Genomic DNA, 24258 nt, shown 5'->3' on the forward strand with positions numbered 1-24258 from the left:
GATGGGAAGAAATTTCCCCCTTGGATAGGGCTCGCAACTTGGGTGTCCTCCTAGATCCACAGCTGAGGTTAAAACAACATCTCTCAGCTGTGGCTAGGAGGGGCTTTTGCACAAGTCTACCTTGTCTACTAGTTGTGGCTCTATCTTGACCAGGAGGTGCTCCGCACAATCACTCATGCCCTCCTCATCTCCCATTTTGGCAATTGCAATGCACTCTACATGGGGCTACCCCTGAAGAGCATTCAAAGACTTTAGCTGGTGCAGAATGTAGCAGCACATGCAATAATAGATATACCAAGGTACACCCGTATTACTCCAACTTTACGCACACTGCATTGGTTGCCAGTTGGTCCCCGAACACAATTCAAGGTGTTGGTTATCACCCTTAAAGCCCTAAAAGTCTCAGGGTTAGACTATTTATAGGACAGCCTCCTGCCTTATACCTCGCTGCGGCCAGTAAGGACCCACAGAGTTGGCCTTCTCCATGTCCTGTCCGCCAAACAATGTCAGTTGGTGGGACTTCAGGGAAAAGCCTTCTCTATGGCGGCTCCAACCCTTTGGAACCAGCTACCTCCAGAGATCCGCATTATCTCCATCCTATGGGTCTTCTGGAAAGCTGTTAAGACCTGGCTTTTCCGGCAAACCTGGAATTAGGCTGATTGCAAGTATGTATGGTTTTTTATATTACTGTTATTACTGACTTTTATTATTAGATTTTAACTGTTTTTATTGTTGTATTTATTCTGATTGATAGCCTCTCAGAGTCTGTTTGGAGTGAGCAGCATATAAATACAATAAATAAATAAATATCCCTATTATAGAAATACAGTACCAATTTCCTAAGCTATTCAAAGAAAAATGAAACAGTGACTCCAATTTGTACAATTGTGTTGATTTTTCTCAGAATCTTTTTCCAAATAGTCATATATTAAGCAGTCCTTGTAAATATTGAAATTTAGTTCCCAGAAGCATTACATTTTCTATATTTCATTCTAGTTGTGTGTAAGATATATACTTTGAATAAAAGTTACCAGGAATCAAACTCTTAAGGGCTGCCTTTTTTAAAGAAGAACAGTGAAAAAGAATACAGATAGAAAATACCAAGCTTCTTACCTGCTAATCCAATTGTTATTGGGCTATTATCTGGAAAAAATAAAGGAAGTATTGATTAGAGTGCTTTATTCTAAAATACATTAAATGAATAGTAACCTAATGACATCGTCTTAAATCTAAATCTAAGTTAAAATTAAAGTACAGTGGTACCTCAAGATACAAACTTAATTGGTGCCGGGAGGAGGTTCGTAAGGTGAAAAGTTCGCAAGACAAAACATTGTTTCCCATAGGAATCAATGGAAAAGCAATTAATGCGTGCAAGCCCAAAACTCAGAAACCCGGAAGCCGGCCGCCACCACCAAAGGAGGCTTGAGCCTCCCTTTGCCCCACGCTGCTTTGCCCTGCCTGTTGTCCTGGGTGAAGTGCTGGGGGGAGGGAGTCAGAAAGGTCCTCCTGCTCCCCCCCAGCCAAAAACACAAAGACAGGCAGGGCGGAGCAGCGTGGAGCAAAGGGAGGCTGAAACCGCCAGCGGCTTCAGCTTCCCATTGCTCCGTGGGAGCGGCAGACCACCTTTGTATTTTTGGCTGGGGGGGGAAGCAGGAGGCGCAGGATCGGGGGGGGGGTGGCGGGCGCGCCGCGAGGTAGCAGGTCAGCATCCTGGGCGGCTGGGCGGTGGGCGAGGAGGCGCGGCCGAGCGGACCTGGCTCCGGCTCCGGCTAGACCTCCAGCGAGGATGGGGTGGGCAGTGGGCGCGGCGGCAGCGGTAGCGGCAAGGGTGCATCCAATTCGGGGCTGGCGGCCCCCGATGCAGTGAGGAACATCGGCGCGGGAGGCAGGAGAGGACCGGGCGACTGGAGCAGCAGCGCGGCTTCTTTTTGCCTGGGAGGGAAGGTGAAATGCCGGCGGCTCTAGCAGCTGCTACGAGCGGCATTTCACTTTCCCTCCCTTGCAAAAAGGCCGGCATTCTGGGATGATGGGGCCGGACTTCCTAGGCGGAAGGTGTGCCCCTCTCCCCGGCATCTTTTTGCCTGGGAGGGTAAGTGAAATGCCGCTCGTAGCAGCTGCTAGAGCCGCCGGCATTTCACTTTCCCTCCCTTGCAAAAAGGCCGGCATTCTGGGATGATGGGGCCGGACTTCCCAGGCGGAAGGCGTGCCCCTCTCCGCGGCTTCTTTTTGCCTGGGAGGGAAGGTGAAATGCTGGCGGCTCTAGCAGCTGCTACGAGAGGCATTTCACATCCGGGCTGGGGGGCTTCCCAGCACCCCCCCGAACCCCGAACTTTTGCCGAACTTCCAGGTTCGGGGTTGGGGGGGTGCTGGGAAGCCCCCCAGCTCAGCTGTCACCTTTTAAAACAGCCGGGCGGCTTTCCAGGAGCCTCCCGCAGCCGAACGCCAAACCCGAACTTCCACGTTCGGCTTTGGGAGGCTCCTAGAAAGCCGCACAGCTATTTTAAAAGGTGACAGCCGGGCTGGGGGGCTTCCCAGCACCCCCCCGAACCCCGAACTTTTGCCGAACTTCCGGGTTCGGGGGGGTGCTGGGAAGCCCCCCAGCCCGGCGGTCACCTTTTAAAACAGCCGGGCGGCTTCCCAGGAGCCTCCGAATGCCGAACCCGGAAGTTTGGGTTTGGTGTTCGTAACTCGAAAAACGTTCGTAAGAAGAGGCAAATTTTTTCTGAACCCCGGGTTCGTATCACGAGTTGTTCGTAAGAGGAGGGGTTCATATCTTGAGGTACCACTGTAAATCTAAATTAAATGATTTTAAGAACTATGTGCAACCAGCTGGTTCCAATCCATAAAATATTTATGGTATCAAACTAGTGAAATGGATTAGAAAAATATGATATTTATCTCAATGCCAAATAGCCTAACAAAAATAAAATTAGCATCCATCAGAAATAAACAAGAGTACCCTCTACACAGATAAGAAATTTAAGTTAGCAGGATTCCTATTAACATTTTTTTTTAAAATAAATTTTATTGATTTTATAAGTTTACAAAAAACAAACGTATAACAGTGCACAGTGCATGTGCCCATCACCAAACAACACACACACCCCATCACCCCCACCACCCCTATAGATGGATTCAAAGACTTTTGAATTATTTGTCTATCTATTGATCCTTGGCTCTATCTTGAACACTTTTTTTTTTACTAAAAGAGTGATTGTAGTTTATTTTTCGTATTTACATCACAGATTCTACTTAACATATAATCTTTTACCTTGTTCCATCGCACCATCAGCTTCTCTAGTTTATTCTCATCAAAATTATTTAATCTTATTTCCATAATTTCAAAGTGTATGTAATCCACCATGTACCAATACCAATTCTGTAGTGTCCATTTTGTAGAGTCTTTCCATCCTAATACTATCACCGCTTGAGCACTTTCCAATGCTACAGTTTTAATTTCTTTAGATTCTCCTAGTTCCCTATATTTAATTAAGATTGCTGTTTCTTTTGTAATTATCCAATTAATATTTAACATTTTATTAATTTCATTCTGGACTACCTTCCAGAATTTCTGTATTTCTATACATTCCCAGATCATGTGCATAAAGATTCCTTTTTTCTGGCATCCATGCCAGCATTTACCTTTCTCTTTCCCCTGGTAGTATGCAAGTTGTGCAGGTGTATAATACCACTTATGTAAGATTTTTCTTCTCATCTCTTTAACTCTCGTGTTTTTAATCTTATATATGTTTACTATTATTTCTTCCATTTCTCTTTCGTCTATTTTTAAGTCATCCTGCCAACATCTTGTTAGACTTTTAACTACCTCTTCTTGCCTCTGCAATAGCATTCTATATATGTTACTGGCTTGTCCTTTACTTTCATTTATCTTTACCCTTATTATTTTTTCCAAGTTATTTTCTTCTCGTAAGAAGGCTTCTTTATTCTCCCTTTTATTTAAACATGTACATATTGCATTAATCTGCAACCATTGCTGTTTACCGATCAGCCATTCCAATCTAGTTCTACTAACTCTTCCATCTTTCTCATATAGCTGTTCCATTCTCATTACCCCTTTACTATTTAATATTTTAATGATTCTAATTAAATTAGCCTCATCCCCTATATTCAGTGCATGCAACGTTGATAGCTTGGATAACTTTATTCCACTTGTCCTCTGCCATTTAAGCCATATTTCTAAACATGCTTTAAAAGGATCACTTAAGGTACTGATTTCAATTCTATTCCAATTTTTAAATAATAATTCTTTATTATTTATATTATTAATTTCTCTTTCTAATTCTACCCATTTCTTTTCCCCCCATAGCTGTAGCTCGATTAACCTTTCAATTTGAAATGCATTTCTATATATTACTAGAGATGGGCTTCCCCAACCTCCTTCTTTTTCTTGTGCATACTGCCAATGCTTCCTTATTCTAGATTTTTTCTCTCCTTCAATCCAAAAGTTTAGTCTATTATCCCATTCTCTTAATTTTGCCTCAGGAAAACTGCCCGGTAAAACTTGAAACAAATACATCATCTTTGGTATTATCATCATCTTAAGGGCCCTTATCTTAGCCATTCTTCCTAAATTTTTTCCCTTCCAATTTTTGATCTGCTTCTGGATTTTTTTCCATATTAAGTTATAATTGGCCGTTGTTATTTTGGATGGATTTTTAAATAACCAAATTCCCAAATATTTCATTTTTTTACAACCTAGTTTCAATCCTGAAATTTTTTGAATTTCAATTTGCTCTTTGGGGCCAGTATTTAAGCATATTATCTCTGACTTTTCTATATTAACCTTAAGCCCAGATTGATCTTTAAATTCTTGAAGTAATATCATTATTTTTTTCATCATTTCAATTGGGGTTTCAGACATTACTATAGCATCATCTGCAAATAAGTTTAATTTCAATTCAAGTTCCCCTATTTGATAGCCTCTCCATTCCTTATCATTTCTAATTTTATTTGCTAAGGTCTCAATTGCTAATGCAAATAGCATTGGGGATAATGGGCATCCCTGTTTAGTTCCATTTTGAATTTTAATCATTTCTGTTCTATTGCCATTTACTCTCATTTGAGCTACATTATCCTTATATATTGTTTCTATAACTTTACAAAATTTATTTCCCATATTTAAATCTTTACATAGTTGAAATAGGTATTCATGATTAACTTTATCAAAGGCCTTATAAACATCTAATTTTAAAATGCTTAATTTCCTTTTGGTACTGGTAGCATGATGTAGAACATTAATCACGTTTCTTATTGGTTCAAAGATTTTCCTTCCTTTCACAAATCCATATTGATCTTCTCCAATTATTTTTGGTAATATATTCTCCACCCTATTTGCCAATATTTTCATAAATATTTTGTAGTCCTGATTTAACAAGCTAATAGGGCGATAGGAACTAGGATCCATTAAATCACGATCTGGTTTTGGGACTGTTATAATTTCTGACATTTTCCACGTCTGTGGAGTTTCAAAAGTTTCCATTACATTATTAAACAATTTCTCCATATATGGTAATAATTCGTTCATATACACTTTATAATATTCAGCTGTAAAACCATCTGGACCAGGAGCTTTAGCAGGTTTCAATCCCTTAATAACTCTAGATATCTCCTCACTTGTAATTTTTGCATTTAACATTTGACTGTCCTCTTTCTTTAATTGCTTTTTAACCTCTGAAGTTTGTGAAACAACATACTCTTTTTTATATAATTCCCCATAAAAGTCTCTCATTATTTTTTCCATTTCTACAGTATTACGTTTTATTAGACCATCCTTATCTTTTAAAGCAGAGATAAAAGATTTCTCTTTTCATTTTTTTTAAATTATGTACCATTTGCTTCATGGATTTCTTGTTCCAGCTTCTAATTCTATGTTTCATAATCATCTTCATTTTATTCCAATTTTCCTCATCAAGTAATTGCAATTGCTTTTTCTTAAATGATAGTAGTAAATTCCATTCTCTGTTTCTTGTAATTTTTAAAGTTTCTTGGATTAATTCTATCTCTTTTAATAGATTATTCCTCTTAACATTCCAGGATTTCCTAAGGAAAGCTTCCGTACTAATGCAATTACCTCTCATCACTGCTTTATGTGTATCCCAGACTATTGTTTCTTTAACCTCGCCTGTTGCATTAATACTAAAAAATCCATTGAGTTCCTTTTGTAATTTAGTTCTGCTCTCCTCATTTGCAGAGACAATGGGGTTATACCTCCAGATTCTTTGTTTGTTACAAACCCCTATTTCTAACACAGCTAACATAGGAGCATGATCTGATAGCCATATGGCTTTCACTTCCGCTTTCTTCAACTTAACCTTATCTGTTTTATTAATTAACATGTAATCTATACAGCTAAATTTATTATGTCTTGCAGAATAGAAAGTGTCTCTTTTAACCACATTTTGATGAAGGTCCATCATATTAATTTTATTTAAATGGAACTTTTTCTTATCCCCCTTCCCTGTTGTTAGTTCCAAATTAAAATCACCTGCTAACACCACTATACCTTCCGCAAAATTATCTAATTTCCGTTTTACATTTATTATAAATTGTTTTGCATTTACGTTAGGGGCATAAATAACCGCTAGAGTTACTAGATTATTTCTTATTTTCCCCTTAATAAATAACATTCTACCATCCTTGTCTCTCTTAATATTGCTTAACTGAAAATCCACTCTTCTATGAACCATTATTGCCACCCCTCTGGATTTATTCGTTCCTTTCGAATGATAAATTCTTTCCCATTCAATATTTTTTACTAATTTATTTGTTTTTTCCCTTCCCTTATGGGTCTCCGACAAGAATAAAATATCTGCCTTACAGTCTTTAGCTAGCTTCATGATTCTACATCGCTTTTTCTGTGATGAAAGACCATTTACATTGAGAGATAGAAGGCTTAGATCACCCATTTGCATAAACTAAATGCATTTCCTCTTTCAACAAAACAGAGCCTACCGGATAATTGTTTATTTTTCCAAAGAATCCACACCCTTGTGCCCCTCCCCTGACCTTCCCACAGGGGAAGGCAACGGAAAAAAACTTTCCGTTACTGAGAGGCACTCTTAGATCTACGTTCCCTCTGAAAGCCCTCCCTTCTCCCCCATTTTACAAAACAATAAAAGATTCCCCCCTCCTTCCCTCCTCTCCCTTTATTAACTAGCGTGAACCCCCAACAAGAAGTACAAAAGTATGAAAAAAAAAGTTAATTAGTTGAAAAACTTAATACCATATTGGCACGACAACTCAGTTCAGTTTATTATTTTTTCTTCTGTCTGGTCACACGAGGCTGATCTCGCTTCTCCGATTGCAGTGAGGCCAATTCTCTTTGAAGTTCGGCAATCTTCTCCTCCTTGGTTTGTTCTGACTCGCGAAACTGTTCTGCTGCATCTGGCTGGTCGATCGATGCCTGGGTCTGCATTGCTTCCTCTGGATTTAATCCCAATTGTAAAAGCAGCTTCCTTCCTTCTTCTAATGACTTTGCCTGGAAAAATTTAGTATCTTTAAACACAATAATGGTGGCAGGATATCTCCAAGAAAATTTTATCCCATTTTCATACAGCTGAGAGGAGATCTCTCTCATCTGGTTTCTCATCTTGAGAGTCTCGGCAGATAAATCTTTTAAAACACGTATTGGAAAGGCTTTGTAGCGTAAGTTTAAAATCTGTTTGAGTTCTTTAAAAATCTCTGCAGCTCTTCTTTCTGAAAGAAATCTGATAACAATGTCTTTTGAATCACCCCTGCGAGGACCAAAAGCCCAATGCGCTCTTTCAAATTCTTGCAACTCACATGTAACTTTGTTCTCAATGAACCACTGGAGGATTTCTTGAATAAGTTGTTTGCCCCCCCCAAAATCTTTGGGGAAGCCTCTCAAGCGTATGTTAGCACGGCGCTGTCTATCTTCAAGATTAATGATACGAATTTCCTGGCGAGATTTCCCCGCTTCCAGTTTTCCAATCCTTTGGTCTTGAGTTTTTGTTTGTTGTTTCAGTTCCGCCATTCCGGTTCCCAGTGCCGATAAATCTCTTTTCATCTCTTGGAGCAATTTGCCCATATCAGCAAAACCTTTAAGCAACGAGTCCATCTTCTCCTCCAGCTCCACAGCAGACGCCATCTTCGCTTTGTTCTTACTTCTTCACCCAACCGCGTCAAAAAGAGTTATTTACTTCAACTTTTAACTCCTTCTGGTGAAGTTTTTCGACAGTTTATCCAGTTCACTCTCCTCTCAATCCACTTTTAGTAAGCTAGAGAGGGTAGTTAAGGGTTAACTTTTATTTCTTTTTCTTCATGTGGGAGAGCTTTTCCCTTGGTGCGTCAATCCTGGCGACGCATGCGTAGATCCGAATCAGGAGGATTCCTATTAACATAACCTTAATGGATATGCATCATATGTAGAGAAGAGTATAAGAATGGTACTGATTATACATCAGAGGGTGGAACTGCGATTGAGATGCTTTAGAAACTTTGGAAACCAGCATAATTTATCAAGCTTCCTTCAAACCTGCATGGATGACCAAATTTATAATTCAGAGGAAAAACCTTAAAGACAAAGAAACCACATATCACTTCATGTTAAACAATATTTTATGTCTTCGTGCATTAAATGATGTTCCTCAAAACATAATGGAAGATACGACAGAATAGCTAAGACAACAAAACCATATTTAAACAGGAAATCAGCCAAAATATAACAATTCATTAAGAATTATAAGATACCGGTAACAATTTTTCTAGCTAAGGATTCAGTTTGATATGTTTGAAAAGGAAAATGTCAGCAAGTTTTGAGGAGGGAAAACAAAGGCCTTTGCTAGTCAAAAGAGCAATATTGGCAAAGAAGGTCAATGTATTAAGCATCTCATATATAGACATATACTTTATCTAACAAATAAGAAAAAGCATGGAAAGAAATGAATGGCTGGCCGAATAAACGGCCGGCTGAAGATTGTGCCAAAGCCAGGAGAACACGACTCTGGCGTTGTTGCCGGCATGTGAGGAGATCTTGCAAGATCATGCGAGATCTCCCTGTTGCTTCGGCAACCAGCTGAGGCCACTTTGAAAGCCGGGTGAGTGCTGCACACCCTATAAATAGGGCTGCACAGGGGCGGTTCCTCCTTTTTGCCCTGGCTGTCACAGCAAGAGTGAACGCGCTCATTGCTGCAACGGTTCAACGATGCACAGCCTTACATTTAAGCCACATCGGGTTTGTGCAGGGGGGGGGGGACGGATCGTGATAATTACTAGCATTATCTCCTTGCTTCATTTTATAACACAAATTGTTTTGGAGTGGGTTGGGGGTAGGCCCAAGGCCATTGTTTGTGCTTCCTAACCCCTAATAACTAATTTTAAAAAATTATAATACATATCATAATCCTAGAATCAAATTAAATCAAACAACTGATTAATTTAAATTAGTCCTGTTGGGGTTGATTTGGCTGTCCCTCCCCCACTCTTGTTTGGTGGCCCTTTGAGGCCCTGCATGGCAAGGGGCTAGTTTGAGTCCAGGCTGACCTTATACCTTTTCTAAATTAGCTTTGTGGTGTCTGGAATTCATCCAGGTTCACCAAAATATTTTGTGTTTTTCTGGTTATTTTTGCATTTCTGTGTATTATGGCCCTCAAAAAGAGGCAACCTTCCCCTGCAGGGCCCAACCGTGCCACTCACCCAAAGAGGGTAGTCACCCTAGGGCAGCTAAGACCCTGCAAGCTGAGAGGGCTGTGAGAGCTCATGGGCACGGCACTGCACTGAATGACACCACCGTTTCTATGATCCTAGGTTGGCTGGACAAAATGGATGCCCAATAGCACACTGTCTGTAGGCATCTTCCTGGACTTCTATCTCCTGAGGATTCTGCCCAGGCTTTGGGGCTGCTAGACAAGCCTGGCTCTTGGCCAGGACTCAGAGGTGTGGTGGCTCTGGTGCCCCTGGCGCCAGACCCAACAGTCTCATCTGGTGGCTGTGAGTCAGAACAGTGCCCTACAGGTGAGGTCCCCATTCCACCTACCAGGGAATACGTATCAGGTTAGGTCCCTGGGCAGCCATCTGCAGGAACTCTGGGTTCCCAGGTTCCCTCCTTGATAGGGTCTACTGCCGCATCTGTATGCTCTCAGGTCTGGGTGGCCAGTGTTTCTTTTTTTAAAAAAAATTTAAATAAAGTTTTTATTCACAAATAGAAAACAATACAATTCAAAAAGAACAATAAACGACTATTACAAACATATAATTAAAAGAAAGAGAAAGAACAAGGAGAAGAAAAAAAGGAAAAACCTAGCGAAAGAAGAGAAAGAGAAACGAGAAAGAGGGACAGAGAGACAAAAAAAGAAAAGAAAATAGAAGAAAAAGAAAAAAGAAATAGAAAATAGAAAAAGGAAAAAGGTTACATAATACGTCATTTCCATTTTGTTTGCATTTCTGGTGAATAAAAAAGCAAGCTCTATATATCTCCTTATTGCTTTATCTAATCCATATATCAATTGTTTACAATTTCATTGTGTTATTTATGGTTATCAATTATATAAATTATATCCATATATTATTTACTTATTTATTGGTTTCTGTTTCAAGCCATTCATTCTTCTGTTTCAAGCCATTCATAAAGGTTTTCCCAAATTGTGTAAAAGTCTTTCTCTTGTTTATTTTGTAGTTCAAAAGTGAGCCTGGACATTTCAGCACAGTCCATAAGTTTATTTATAATCATATTGTCTGTTGGGAGGTTATTATCTTTCCACATTTGTGCATAGGCTAATCTCGCTGCAGTTATTATATGGATGATCAGGTAGTATTTTGATTTTACGTATTGCCCTCTAACAAGCCCTAGAAGATAGGTCTCTGGTTTCAATTCTAAATCAAATTGCAGTATATCTTTTATCCATCCTTTGATTTTCAGGCAATAATTACGTGCCTGGGGGCATAGCCACCACAGGTAGTAATACGTTCCAAATTCTTTTTTTACATTTCCAGCATATGGTATCTATATTGGGATAGAACTTAGCCAACCTGGCGGGAGCATAATGCCATTGGTAAAACATCTTATAGAGATTTTCCTTATATGATACTGATAATATTAATTTATAGTTTTCTTTCCACATCCATGCCAATATGCTGTCTTCTAATCTAAGTTATCAAATTTTATTAAATAATTCTACATCTTCATTATAAATTTAGTGGGTGGGCCTAATAAAATTTGGTCTATTATATTTAATTTAGGGCTTATTCCATATTCTTCAGAATCAATTTTATATCTGTTTTGAAGTTGTATATATGGAAACCAATCTATATGTTTCCCCTTCAGCTTCTAAAGTTTGTCTAGTTTGCCATAGGTTCTCACTTTAGTATTTCCTTGGACTTTCGGGTATATCAAGGCTTCCATGGTGGATAATCATCTTGGTATTTCTACAAAGTGTTTTTTTAAATTTTCCTCCAAATAAATCTTTCAAGGTACCTCTTATTGTGTGTTGTTGAAATTGTGTGTGTTTGATATTCGTTTTTTCCCAAAGGTGGGCATGCCATCCTTCTTGTAAATAATAACCTTCTAATTTAAGAATTCTTTGATTATTTAGTGTGATCCAATCCTTAATCCATAATAGGCTGTCTGAATAGTAGTAAGTTTCAAGATCAGGTAGGCTGAAGCCCCCCCCCCCCGCCGCCGCCTCTCATTTGTCCACCAGATTTTTATATTTAATTCTTGGCTTTACTCCTTGCCCATATAAACTTTGATATAGCTCTATTAATTTATTTGAAGAATTGTTTTTCTAATTTAATTGGAGCCATTTGGAATAGGTAAAGCCATCGGGGAAGAATATTTCATTTTATAATTGCGATTCTGCCAAGGAGCGATAATTGTATTTTACCCCATTATTCTAGGTCTTCTTTTATGTTGTGATGTAATTTTATATAATTATCTTCTTTTAATTACGAGTATGTAGCTGTAAACCATATGCCTAAGTATTTAATTCTCTTTATTGCTTGCAATCCTGAAATTTTAGTACTTCCTTTACCTGTGCTTGAGTGCAGTATGTATTGTTTTTATGAATTAATGTTATGTAGGCTTCTTCCCAGGATATTGGGTAGATTGCTGTTTGTTTCATTATAAACTTCTAATATCAAATCTATAACATCAATTGTGGCCTTATAAAATTTACCAGGAAAACAGTCCAGTCCAGGTGTTTTGTTATTTTTCTGCTTTGACACTGCAGATAATAGTTCCTCTTTAGTTATATATTATTCAGCATACCACTGTCATCTTTTTCTATTGTATCTAGGTTTTTTTCTTGCAAGGACTTTCTTACTTTTTCTATCTTAATTTCATCCTTTGCATATAAATCTTTAAAATAGTTTAATATAATTTATTTCTTCTTTTCCATTTGGTAATATATATTTTTATCCTGACCCTCAAGTTGCTGTATCACTTTTTTCTCCTTGTCTTTTTTATTTTATAGGACAGCCATCTACCCAGTTTATTTGCATTTTCAAAATAACCCTGTTTTATTAATCTAATATTTTTGGCAATTTCTTCTTCCTCCATTAAATTTAACCTATGTCTTGTCAAATTTTTTTCTTCTATAAATTTTGAATTTTGTGGGCACTTTTGTAATTCTTTTTCTATTTGTTTTAATTTATCTAATAAATTCTTTCACTGCAGTCCTTTCTCTTTGTTACTTTTTGCTAGATAGGAGATTGTCACCCCTCTTTGGAAAGCTTTTGCCGTATCCCATAGGTTCTAAATACTTGTATCCTGATTTTTGTTTTCCCTGATAAACATTTCCATTTCTTTTTTAATCTCATTTATATAGTCCTGTTCTTTTAACATTTTAGTATTCAAAGTCCAATTTCTAAACATTTTTCCATGTTCTTTCCAAGTTACTTTCAGAGGATTATGATCAGCCCATTCGTTTGTCCCTATTTCTATTGTAGTTATCAAGTTTAGTAATATTTTATTTTCCCACACCATGTCAATTCTTGACCAGGATCTGTGTGGACAAGGAAAAAAAATATTCTTGTGCCTTTGGATTACGCTCCCACCAGCAATCACCTAAATTAAGCTCATAACACATTTCATGGAAAGTTTTTGGTAAAGGTTTCCCTTTTTTGTAATTTTTTATTATCTGTTTTATAGTCTTTTTTGGAAAACACAATCCCATTGAAATCTCCAATTAGGCACACATCCTGCTGATTTGTTTCTAATTTTTTTTTTTGGTGAAGATTTTGAAAAAAAATTTCCTGTTCTTTATTTGGAGCATATATTATTACCAGTAGTATCTGTGTGAAATGAATCCTTATTGAAATCATCAAACTCCTATCTTTACCATCCACATAAATTTTTTTCTGCTTCTATGTCTCTCTTAATATAGGTAGCAATACACCTCCCTTTTTTTGGCCAGGGCAGTAAACAATTGGCCCAGTTTTTCTTGTTTCAAAATTTTCTCATTTTGGTGATTTAGTTTTAATTATTAGATTTGTATTGTTCATTGTTTTCCTATTATTGTTGTGAGCCGCCCCGAGTCTACAGAGAGGGGCGGCATACAAATAAATAAATAAATAAATAAATAAATAAATAAATAAATAAATAAATAAATAAATAAATAAATAAATAAATAAATAAATAAATTTCATTACAAAATTCTTTTCTCCTACATCTTACATGTACCTCCCTTGGTAATTTGTTTCGTCATGCATAGTTTGTATATACTCTGTACACTTCATCCAGCCCATTCATTACCTCGTTTGTCCTTCTCTAATATGTTTGCTATTATTTCACCCAAATTTTCTTCTTTTTTCTCCATTATGTTTTGAAAACATAGATAGAATGCCGCTCTATCTAATTCCAGGTTCAGAATTGATTTTTCCAGTTCGCAGTTTAGCATCATCATTTTTTGGTCTACTGCTACTACTGCCTTTTCAGTCTGTTGTGTCTTTTTCTTCCCTACTTTTATCCTTTGCTCATTTTTTTCCAAGATTTGTTGTAGGTTACTAATTCTACTTTAACCTTTTGTATGTCCTCTCCCACATTTTCATAGTTTCGGTCCATTTTTTTTGCATCTTCATCATTGTTTCCTGGATTGCCAGTAGGGTTGCCTGCACTGACTGAGTTTGACCTCCCGCCTTTTCTGCCATCAGCATACTATCTAATGATCTTTGTGTTGAGGGTGAAGCTGTTGACAAAACTGGATTTGATGTTGTTTTCTTGGATAGTTTTTGAATGGTTGCCGTGTTAGACATCTTGAAGATATTAAAGTGGTCACTCAATTCTACCATTCAATTTACAATAAAAATCTTTCTTTTCTATAACAAGGTCTACTTAAGTTTATCTTTCTTTGGAAAAAATTAGTTATGGTGTTATTTTTGTGCAAAGCTTAATAGTAATACAATAAGTTATCTAAAGGGAATATGAATTTCTTAATCAAAAACAATATCAATAATTAATATTGACAATTTATCTCCAAATATCTCTGTATAACTTTTGCTCTGCTTTATTCCGTCTTGCCTGATGAGTCTTCCTTTTGCTCCACTCTGCTCCACTCGCTCTCAGTTACTGTAGCTGTCCGATTTAACAGTATGCACCTCCTTTCTCATCACTTTGCTCCGATTGCAGCCATCACTGTCTCCTCTGTCTCTGCAGCAGTCTGCTGCTCTGCTAAAACTATTCCTATTTTGCTCTTCTCCACTCCACTCGCCATACGCACTTTTCTGCTTCACTCGCAATACATACTTTCCTTATTATTGCCTCTCACGGATCTCTACTTTACTGTCTCCAATCAATCTCTCCAGCAGAAAATTGAGAACTCAGGTTGTTTCTGGGCTCAAATCACTTTCATGTAAAGTAGTTTTAGTGGGTAAACTCTCTCCCTCACGCTTCTTGAAATGGTGACATCTTATCTCTGTTTCTCTCACCGCTTATCGGTTATTAGCAATGTGGGGTGTTCCCATCTTATTTGAGCACAGTTCACACACTCTTAAGAGATTCAGAGTTTTCATTTGTCAGAGTTACCTTCAGTCAGGTCTATTGATTGTGTTGTTTACTTGCTGATTCATTCAGGAATGCACAAAATCTTGCTTCTTCCACTGTTACTGGGGTTGTCACAGTACTGAAGCAATCAGCATGGCTGACTGTGCTCCCCTTTTTGGAATTGTAAAGGGTTTTTTTCATTGTTTTATTTGCTCCAAATGTTTCTTTCCAGCCCTAACCAGGTGCTAATAATGTTCCCAGCTCTTACCCGCTTGCAAGCTCTTTCACTGCAAAGAAGAAGGTTTTCAAAGCCCTAAGTCTTTGCAGGGTTTTTTCTATTGCTCTACTTGTTCAGACTGTTTCTTTCCAGGTACTAATGATGTTCTCAGCTTTTACTGGGTTGCATGCTCTTTCATTGTTACTCTCAGAATAAAAAAAACAAGCCCTTAACCAGAGGATAAAATAATGTGCTGAAACTGACCAGACTAAGCATACTAGCCAGATGAATACCTGGTAAGCAGATTCTTTTCCCTATTTTCCTCCCACAAAGCTAAGGTGCATCTTATGTTCCAGTGTGTCTTATACTCTGAAAAATATGGTATGCTATGAGATTGAATGAGCAGTTGTTTAATGTAAATCTTCATAAATCTATTGCAGTAGGGAGATTTTATATTATTTTTATTGTATTACTATTTTATATTCATTGGAAGGGAATTGTGGGTTGAGGGTGGTAGAGTATTTTTATTTGTTGAGTGTTTGTGTAGCAAGTGGTGTATATGGAATGGAAAGTTGACCGAGATGTTGGAGGACCTATAAAGATGGGAGAGTGACTTTGGGTGTGGCAGAGAGTCAGGACATTACCGTTGTTACTGGGAGGGGCAGGTATGGCAGGAGCTGAGGGATAGGCCGCTCCCAGCGATTTCTTGTTCTGCCCCCTCGGTCTCATCCTGTGTAGCTGATGTCCGACATAGTCAGGGCCCTGGTCTCAGTTTGCTACTACTCAATGCCAGGTCGGTCGCCAAGGCCCCCTTAATCTGAGATTTACTCTTGGAGGAGGGGGCTGACCTGACTTGTGTGACCAAAACCTGTCTGGGACCTGAGGGAGGTGTTCCTGTATCAGAAACGTACTCAGATGGGTTTCTGGTCTTGCAATAGCTGCGACACCAGGGAAGAGGTGGGGGAGTGGCTGTCATCATCTGGGTTCATGGCTTCCATGACAATCCAGGGTCTGACTCATAGAGGGGGACACATACTCAACTTGGTATTTCTCTTGGAGCAGTGGAAAAATGATCTGGTTTTAAGGAGTATAGTCATCACTGTCACGCTGAATATTGCCAGCCCCAGAGACATTTAGTAATTAAAGAGTTAACTGTGTGTGCCTTACTAAGATCCTCCTATTATGATGTAATATCCTGCCAAATCTCAATTTATCATGTGAAAACATATTTGTTATGTTGTCCCTTAAGACATGTTTTATTTTCTGTTTTATAATAAAGAAATCTTGTTTTGAACAAATGACTAAAGGCTTCTATCTATCGCCTCCACGGGTTTAATGTCTTAACGGACTTTAATCATTCACATGGCCCTTTGACTGCAAAAAGGGTATTTTGCTTTTTTAAAATTTTCGATAAAAACTTTGTTCTTGACTTTTCAAGTATGTGCGTTTGAATTCATACCTTTGCACCTAATTTGGGGCTCGTGCAATGCCCCCACCCTCCTTGCCTTCCAAAAAAGTTTAAAGACTCATCTCTGTCACCAGGCCTGGGGTCATTAGATCTTCCCCCTGACCAACGAGTGTTTTTGTGTGTTCACGGAGTGAATGATAATAAATGTTTTAAATTATATTAGGATTTTTAGTGTTTTTTAATTATATTAATTTGATTTAGATGTACTATTATGTTTTCTTATATATGTTGTGAGCCACCCCGAGTCCTCAGAGGGGGGCGGCATACAAATCCAATACATACATACATACATGCATACATACATACATATATACATACATAGTAGATAGATAGATAGATAGACAGACAGACAGACAGACAGACAGACAGACAGACAGACAGACAGACACAGACAGACAGACAGACAGACAGACAGACAGACAGACAAAGACTTTTAGTATCTCCAGTAACGAAATTATAACTTATTAGCTAACACAACAAAAAATTCACTAGTTGATTCAAAACATCATACTTACTTGGCTTGATGTTAAATACATAAATATAAATCATGGACTATATCTAGCCACTGAACCTGGGGATGCACATATAGGTAGTCCTCAGTCAGAACCAGAAATTCCATCACTAAGTGATATGGTCTTAAGTAAGACACCATAAAACATCATTGTGATTTTACTGGCAGTTTCTCTATTGACTATGCTTGTCAGAAACTAAGAGTAAGCATGTAAATGGCAATCGTGCAACTGTGAGTTGCTAAGGTTGTCATGAATGCCCATCAATTATAAAGTGGTCAATAATTGATTGAAGGGGGCTGCAATATTTATAAATATGAGAATTTGTTGTAACACTATCCTTTTACCACTCCCATAGCATTGGTTACTAAACAGGGCAGTCATTCAGGATTATTTATATTGGGTACATGATGGGGAGAATACATGTACCATATATTGTATATTATATGTCAATGTAGTTCAGTTTTTCCATATACTATTTTTTAAATTTTAAGAAACTTTGCTGGGAGTTGTTGGAAAATTGTTCTTATATTGTTAATTCCACTGGTTTTCTATTTTCCCATCTTAGTGTGGCCAAATATTCTGACTATTATCTGACTCAATTACACAGTGAAATAGGAATGAAACATATAAGAATAAAATTATAGAAGGTAGTGTTACTCTTTCTGCTCTGCATTATCTTTTATCTCCAGAATCCAAAAATTCACTTCAGACCTTTATTACCGGCATTGGAAAAGGAAAATAGAAACACCATAATTTACTTAGGTACTCAACAGAAAATATTTTAATACTAAAGAGCTTTTTTGGTACAGACACTCTGCCTTTCATCTTTTGATTGTGGCTTTCTCTGCTACAGTCAGTTTTATTTTCACCTCAACTTTTTATCTGAGTCCTTTAATTTTTATTAAGGCAGCAGAAAATGGTATATAAAGAATATGTGAACTGCTAGCACTAACACAAAAAAAGTATTACAAAGAGTCCTATTCACACAAGGAACTGTATTAAACAATTTGATAAAAATTATAAGATATGGAAAAAAGAATATAATAAACCGTTGTCCCCTTACCTGAATAGTTATTTTCTTATGTGCGGAGACATCAGTCAGTGTGGGTTGACCTCATCTGTCAGCCAATGACTGAACCTGTTTTAATGACTATATTCTGCCTTATCACAATTTCTGCTTTTGGTGAAGACCGAAATATAGGCTCTTAGTGTGGTCAAGATGAATAGAATGTGGCAGAAAACAGTAGAAAAAAAAATATGCACAGAAAAAAACCTGCCTCACTTGGCAAAGGAAAAAGGAGGAAAATACCAGAATGGACCCCAGGCGAAACCATCTTCCCCTCGGCCCAAGGACCTAATCGGAAGGAACAGGAGGATCTGGCTGATGTCTCTGCACATAGGAGAATAACCATTCAGGTAAGGACACAACAGTTTATTTTCTATAATGAGCAGAGACATCAGCCAGCATAGAACCTGCCAAAGCCAAAGAACCTGCAGAGGGGATGATTAGATCCCCTGGCCACTGAGGGCAGCACCTGCTGGAGAACCCTATAGCCAAATGCAGCATCACCCAAGGCAAAGGCATTGATTTAAAAATGCCGGATGAAGGAGGAGGGAGAGGCTCAGGTGGCAGCCCTGAGCCTCTAGGGAAGTCTGGGTGGATCAGGCTGCAGAGACTCTGAACTCCTGGTCAAGTGGGCAATAATACCCTAAGAATGGGGAGAGGAAGACAGATTATACGCCTGAGCTATCACGCTCTAATTCACCTCCCCAAAGTAGCTGGGGAAATTTTCCTTCCCATAAAAGTTGGAAAATATGAAATAGAGCCTCTAATTTATGCCATCCTTCTGAGCGCTTGAGGTAGATGTTAAGCACATGCCTGACATCTAGGGTGTGCCACTTATGTTCCAAGGGATGGGAGGGATGAGAACAGAAGCTGGGGAACGTAAGCTCCTGGGCCCTATGATACTAGGAGTTGATCTTTGTGAAGAAAGTAGGGAAGAAGAGGGATAGATCCTTACGTGTAGAGAGAGCTGCAAGTTCTGAGATTCTGAGGGCAGAGGTGATTGCCACCAGGAAAGCAACCTTATGTGCGTGTGAGGTAATGGATGGAACAGTTTCGGAGCGGCTCATAGGGGTCATTGGTCAGGGAGTCCAGCCCTCTGATTAAGTCACAGGTAGGGAAACGATGCACCACAGGGGGACTTCGGAGGGATGCCCCTCGCAAGAGGTGCTTAATGAGGGGACCCTAGGAGGGGACAAAGATCCCCACAGGCCAGGACTAATGACAAAATAGCTACCTGCCTTTTGAGGGTGTTAGGTGATAGACCCTTATCAAACCCTTCCCTGAGGAGCCCCAAAAGTTGAACCGCAGATAAATCTGTAGGGGAGCACTGAGTTCCCTTACACCATTTGCAGAAGGTGCGCCAGGTGGAGGCATAAATATGTTCAGTGGAAGGTTGTCTGCTGTTGAGGATAAGATCCATGGCCCCCGAGGGTACTTGGCAGTTAATTAGCATGCATCGCTCAACCACAGGTGGTCAGCTTCATCCAAAGGGGGTCAGGATGGAAGATCACCCCCTAGCTGAGTGCAGATTTCGACATGGGAAGGTGCCATGGAGAGGAGACAGATAATGTCACAAGGTCTGCTAACCACACCCTGGAAAGCCAGTGCAGGACCAGCAGGACAATCTCTGTCCTCTCGTTGAGTAGCTTACAAATCACCCTGGGAATCAATGCGAGTGGTGCAAAAGCATACAGGAGCCCCACAGGCCAGGCCGAGTGGAGCGTATCCATCCCTTCTGCTCCTTGACAGCGGAACCGGGAGAAAACCCAGGTCAGCTGTTGTTCTCTCCGGTGGCAAAGAGACCCATGCTCTGGTCCCTTGCCATCTGCAAATGTTAAAAAACTTTTCAACATGGACCAGGAGCTTGCTATCTACCTCAGTCCATCTACTGTGTATACTCCTGTGATGGCCCTCCTCTCCTCTACTAATCTTCTGGGAGATGCCTCTAAGATGCCTTTTCCTGCTCCCAGAGGAAAAGACGATGGAGCAAGTCCTGCTCAAAAACCACAAAGCAATAGCCGTAGCTGTGAAAGCTGCTACTTCTGCATCATTCTTCATGAGAGCAAACCTGGCTTTGCCGGCAGGCCTGGTGGCCAAGAAACTGACATCTGTCATGGCCAAATTATATTGAATGGTATGCATGTGGGTCAAGGGTTTTTTAACTGGGGTATACAGGTTTAGATTTTCATATCTGACTTCTTTTTTATTGTATTTATATCTTTTATATTGTTATAAGCCACCCTGAGTCCTTCAGGATTGGGAGGCATAGAAGTCAAATAAAATGAATGAATGAATGAATGAATGAATGAATCAATGAGTGAATGAACAACCAAACAATCAAACAAACAACTATTTTATTTGTAGTCCTGAAGTCTTTGGAGTGTGTTTCAGAACAAAACATTGTCTTTTGCCTAACTACCATTTTTATCTTCTAAGATTTTTTATACACTATGAAGATATCACGTGGTTGAAGACCAGCATTTAATTTTGAATGTTTCCACTAAAGCTACCTATTCTAAATAAATAAAATGAAATTTAAAAATAAAGATTATCAGCAACTGATTCCAAGAAGGAAATTTCCATATAGTGATGGCTGGAAGCATTACGATGCTTATCCCACTCAATATTTCATTCATTCGTTCATTCATTCATTCATTCATTCATTCATTCATTCATTCATTCAAATGTCTCGCATTCCAGACAACAATTATCCAATCTCTACTGCTTTGCGATATTTTAGTCTTAATTAGCATATTGTAGGTAGTTTCCTCATTTCCATATCACACATAATTTTTAAAAAGAAGGGTGATTATTATGTTCTTTGGTACGTACTTAAACCTATTATAGATGTATCCTAGTACTGTACAGTATTTGCAAGTTTATTTAAATTTATCTTTCATTTTGTTATGTTTCAGGTTTGCCTTGTTCCACATCTATTATATGGCAGAGATGCCCATTCCATAATAGTTACATCATTACCAAGATTTTAGGTGAAAACAAAAATTTCCTACTGGAACTAACTGATAATGGGGAAGGGAGAAGATAAGGAGAGGGAAAAAACTGGATTAAGCAAAGTCTCCTTTGCAAGGAATTTATGATTACTTTTTCAACAGATGTTTGCTCTCATAAGGAATCGGGGATATTTTTTAAAAATCCTTTCTTTGAAAATTAAAATATTTCTTGTTGAACAAAATATTTTACTAGTTTCCATCAGCTATTTTAAAATGAAATGTTAATAATCTCTGTTTCTCTGTCTCTGTCTTTCTCTTTCCTACACACACACATATATAATGTTCCAATACAGATACAGTATATTACTAGGGTCAGATAACAGCTGGATTTACACCCATCTCATTGAGCCAATCGTTATAGTATGTAACAATGTATAGCAGCTATACATATAGCTTCACTGTAACATGTATGTAAATCAGTTACCTGTACACTTAATATGATACTTATACCCTTCGTGTGATGAAGTGTATTGAAATCTTATGTGCTAAGAAAATTGCTGCAGAGTGCACACAATGGAACAACACAAAGTTTATCTTTTCTTTCCACAACACTTGAAGCAGAGATGGGCTGCTGCCGGAACGACTAATTGCAGGCAGCTCTGTGGCTATGGAACGCGAGTGCAGGATCGAGCGGAGCTCAATTATACTTCCTGCACCTGTGCAGGTAGCAAAATTGAGTACAGGGATGCGTGTGCAAGCGCGTCCCTGTGAGCAACTTTGCTACCTGCACAGGTGCAGGAAGCATAATTGAGCTTGATCCCCCACTGGTGTTCCAGAGCCACAGAGCTGCATGCAATTAGGCGTTCTGGAAGCAGTTTACCTCTGTCATAGAGCTGCATATGTCCCCAAATATCTCTTTTGCAGACTTTGGAACAGCTGCAACCAAAAATGTTACATTGAATGCAGCATTTATTGCCGTTTTAAGATAGATTGCAAACCATGAAATAAACAAATTATATTTAAAATAAACCAAGAAAACCAAAATAATCTGAGCACAAAAATATGTTACAATGAGGCCAAATTCATTTTGCAGCTCTCAGATCCTGAAAAAATTTAAAATGGGGTCCTTACTCATCAAAAGTAATTTACACATCTGGCCTTGGAAAACTCTGAGATCTACTAATTGTTCTTCACTGGAACCTAATACAAATCATAGTATGAAGGGCATCCAAAAAGTAGATGGTCCTCTTCAGGATGAGCAAAACCACACTTAGTTTATCAACCTACAAATGTAGCATTTTGAGAAATGGGCTTGTGCTCCTGTATAAGCCCTGTCAATAGGGGCTTCAAGCAAGAGGCTAGGAGACTGGTTGTCTCTTCCTCAAAATCTTTTTTTGTTCTCTGCTCCTGAAAATATCAAACTTTTATCTATATTATTGATTTGCTATTTCAGATATAATCAGTCCATAGCGAAGCAAAATGAGTTCTCTGACAAATTCCCGCTTATTTTTGTTTTGTTTTTTCCTCCTAAATGACTTAATACAAATACAATATGCCGTTCAAGCATATTTGAACATACTACTCACGAGCGTAGCCAAATGCCCCTTTCAAGCGCCTCGACAATTCGATAGATATAACTCGGAACCCGAAGTGTTATGTACTTACCCCATATTGCAAAGAGGAAAAGTTGGGCCAAATGCAAGGCACGACCCTCCATCCCGAATATTTCGGCAGCAGAGGTAACACAGCCGGCAGTCTTTACCCAAAGGCAGGGCGCATGAGGCCCTTTTCTAGCAGCCTCGGTCAGATCTTTTATTCGGCACTCTTGCTAGTGGAGAACCGACCTTCACTCTGCCGTATTAAGTCCTGAGCGGGAACTTGGGCTGCCAAACATCTAGCTCGCACAAAATCCAACTCTCCTACTCCTCCCCCTTCCTCCGCCGACATATAAGCAGTAACAGCAGCAGCAGCAGCCGCCGCCACGAACTCAGCCCTGAGTGCCATTGCTTCCTGCGTCCCTCCTCCCCAGCCTGGTTCAAAAAGAAGGAGGAGGAGATATCTCCGGACAAATAGGAAAATATTGTACAGCCTGATGCTGCCGATAACCACTGCTAGGATGGGGCGCGGAGTGGCCTCCCAGAGCTCGAGCTTTTGAGGGATGCAGCGATGCAATGCCCCTTTCTTGCCTTTCTTTTCTCCGCCCTCTGGCCAAATCCGCCACTCTTCTCTTCCTTTTTTGCATTCTATTCCTCTATATTTTTAGAACACCTCTTGATAAACGGAACTCTGTTTTATTTTATTCATTTTAACATTATATGTCTTGAATAAACTATTTTGTACCTAGCTATTAGATAATTCCAGGAGCTCAGATAAGATAAACTTTTGCCAGGGTAGCTTAGATGAAGCAGGTGGCAAAGACATCCCTGATAGCATCACAATTTATCATAATGGGTGCCTTTCAGCTCACAGGGTAAATTAACTGGCACAGAGCACTCACAGACAATTTTATAACAGCTGACCAACTACAAGTTGACAACACCAATTAATGATAACAAAATGCTGTAGCATATAAAAGGAAGTAGGAGGTTTTTTATTATTCTTGTTAACTTTTCATCATTTTACATCATGAATAATCAGGCCTGAAAACAAGTCCAATTATTCTTGGCTCAACCTCAATGACTGCTTGTGTGTCTTTGTGTGAGTGTGTGAGAGAGAGTGTGTTCAATCTTGATTTTTCATATGTAAAAGCATATTCAATACTCTGTTTCCAAGCTTTACCTTTTTCCTAAAAAAAAACCCACTATGAGACATAGTGGGAATAATATATTGATTTCTGATTTTGAAGAGAAATTATCTATTTCTTAAATAAAGAATCAAGAAGTGAAATAAAAAAATCTAAACTATGCTTGCAGGACTATAGCCTTATTCTGTAGCAGCAGTAATTCATAGTAAGCAAGAGCAGCCCAAAACACTTCAAAGCAGGGTTACATTCAGCAGGAGAACAGGTAGCTGAAATTTTGAGTAGTTTGGAGAATTGGCAAATACCACCTCTGGCTGATCCCAGAGTGTGGTAGGAAAGGAGATTTTG

At 38.9% G+C, this 24258-nt stretch overlaps 1 protein-coding gene across 2 annotated transcripts in view; it reads right to left on the reverse strand.

The window, feature by feature from the left end:
- RAMP3 (receptor activity modifying protein 3) overlaps positions 1-23154 on the reverse strand; it is a 117950-nt gene extending 94796 nt beyond the window's left edge. For both annotated transcript variants that reach the window (XM_070767123.1, XM_070767124.1), the window contains exons 1-2: positions 22836-23154; positions 1114-1143 (exon numbers count right to left, since the gene is read on the reverse strand). In XM_070767123.1, coding sequence (XP_070623224.1) covers positions 1114-1143; positions 22836-22887 — 82 coding nt within the window. In that variant the 5' untranslated portion in view covers positions 22888-23154. The remainder of the gene's footprint in view (positions 1-1113; positions 1144-22835) is intronic.
- Between the last annotated feature and the right edge of the window lie 1104 nt (positions 23155-24258).

The sequence above is a fragment of the Erythrolamprus reginae genome, chromosome Z (assembly GCF_031021105.1).
Source record: "Erythrolamprus reginae isolate rEryReg1 chromosome Z, rEryReg1.hap1, whole genome shotgun sequence".
Taxonomy (NCBI): domain Eukaryota; kingdom Metazoa; phylum Chordata; class Lepidosauria; order Squamata; family Dipsadidae; genus Erythrolamprus; species Erythrolamprus reginae.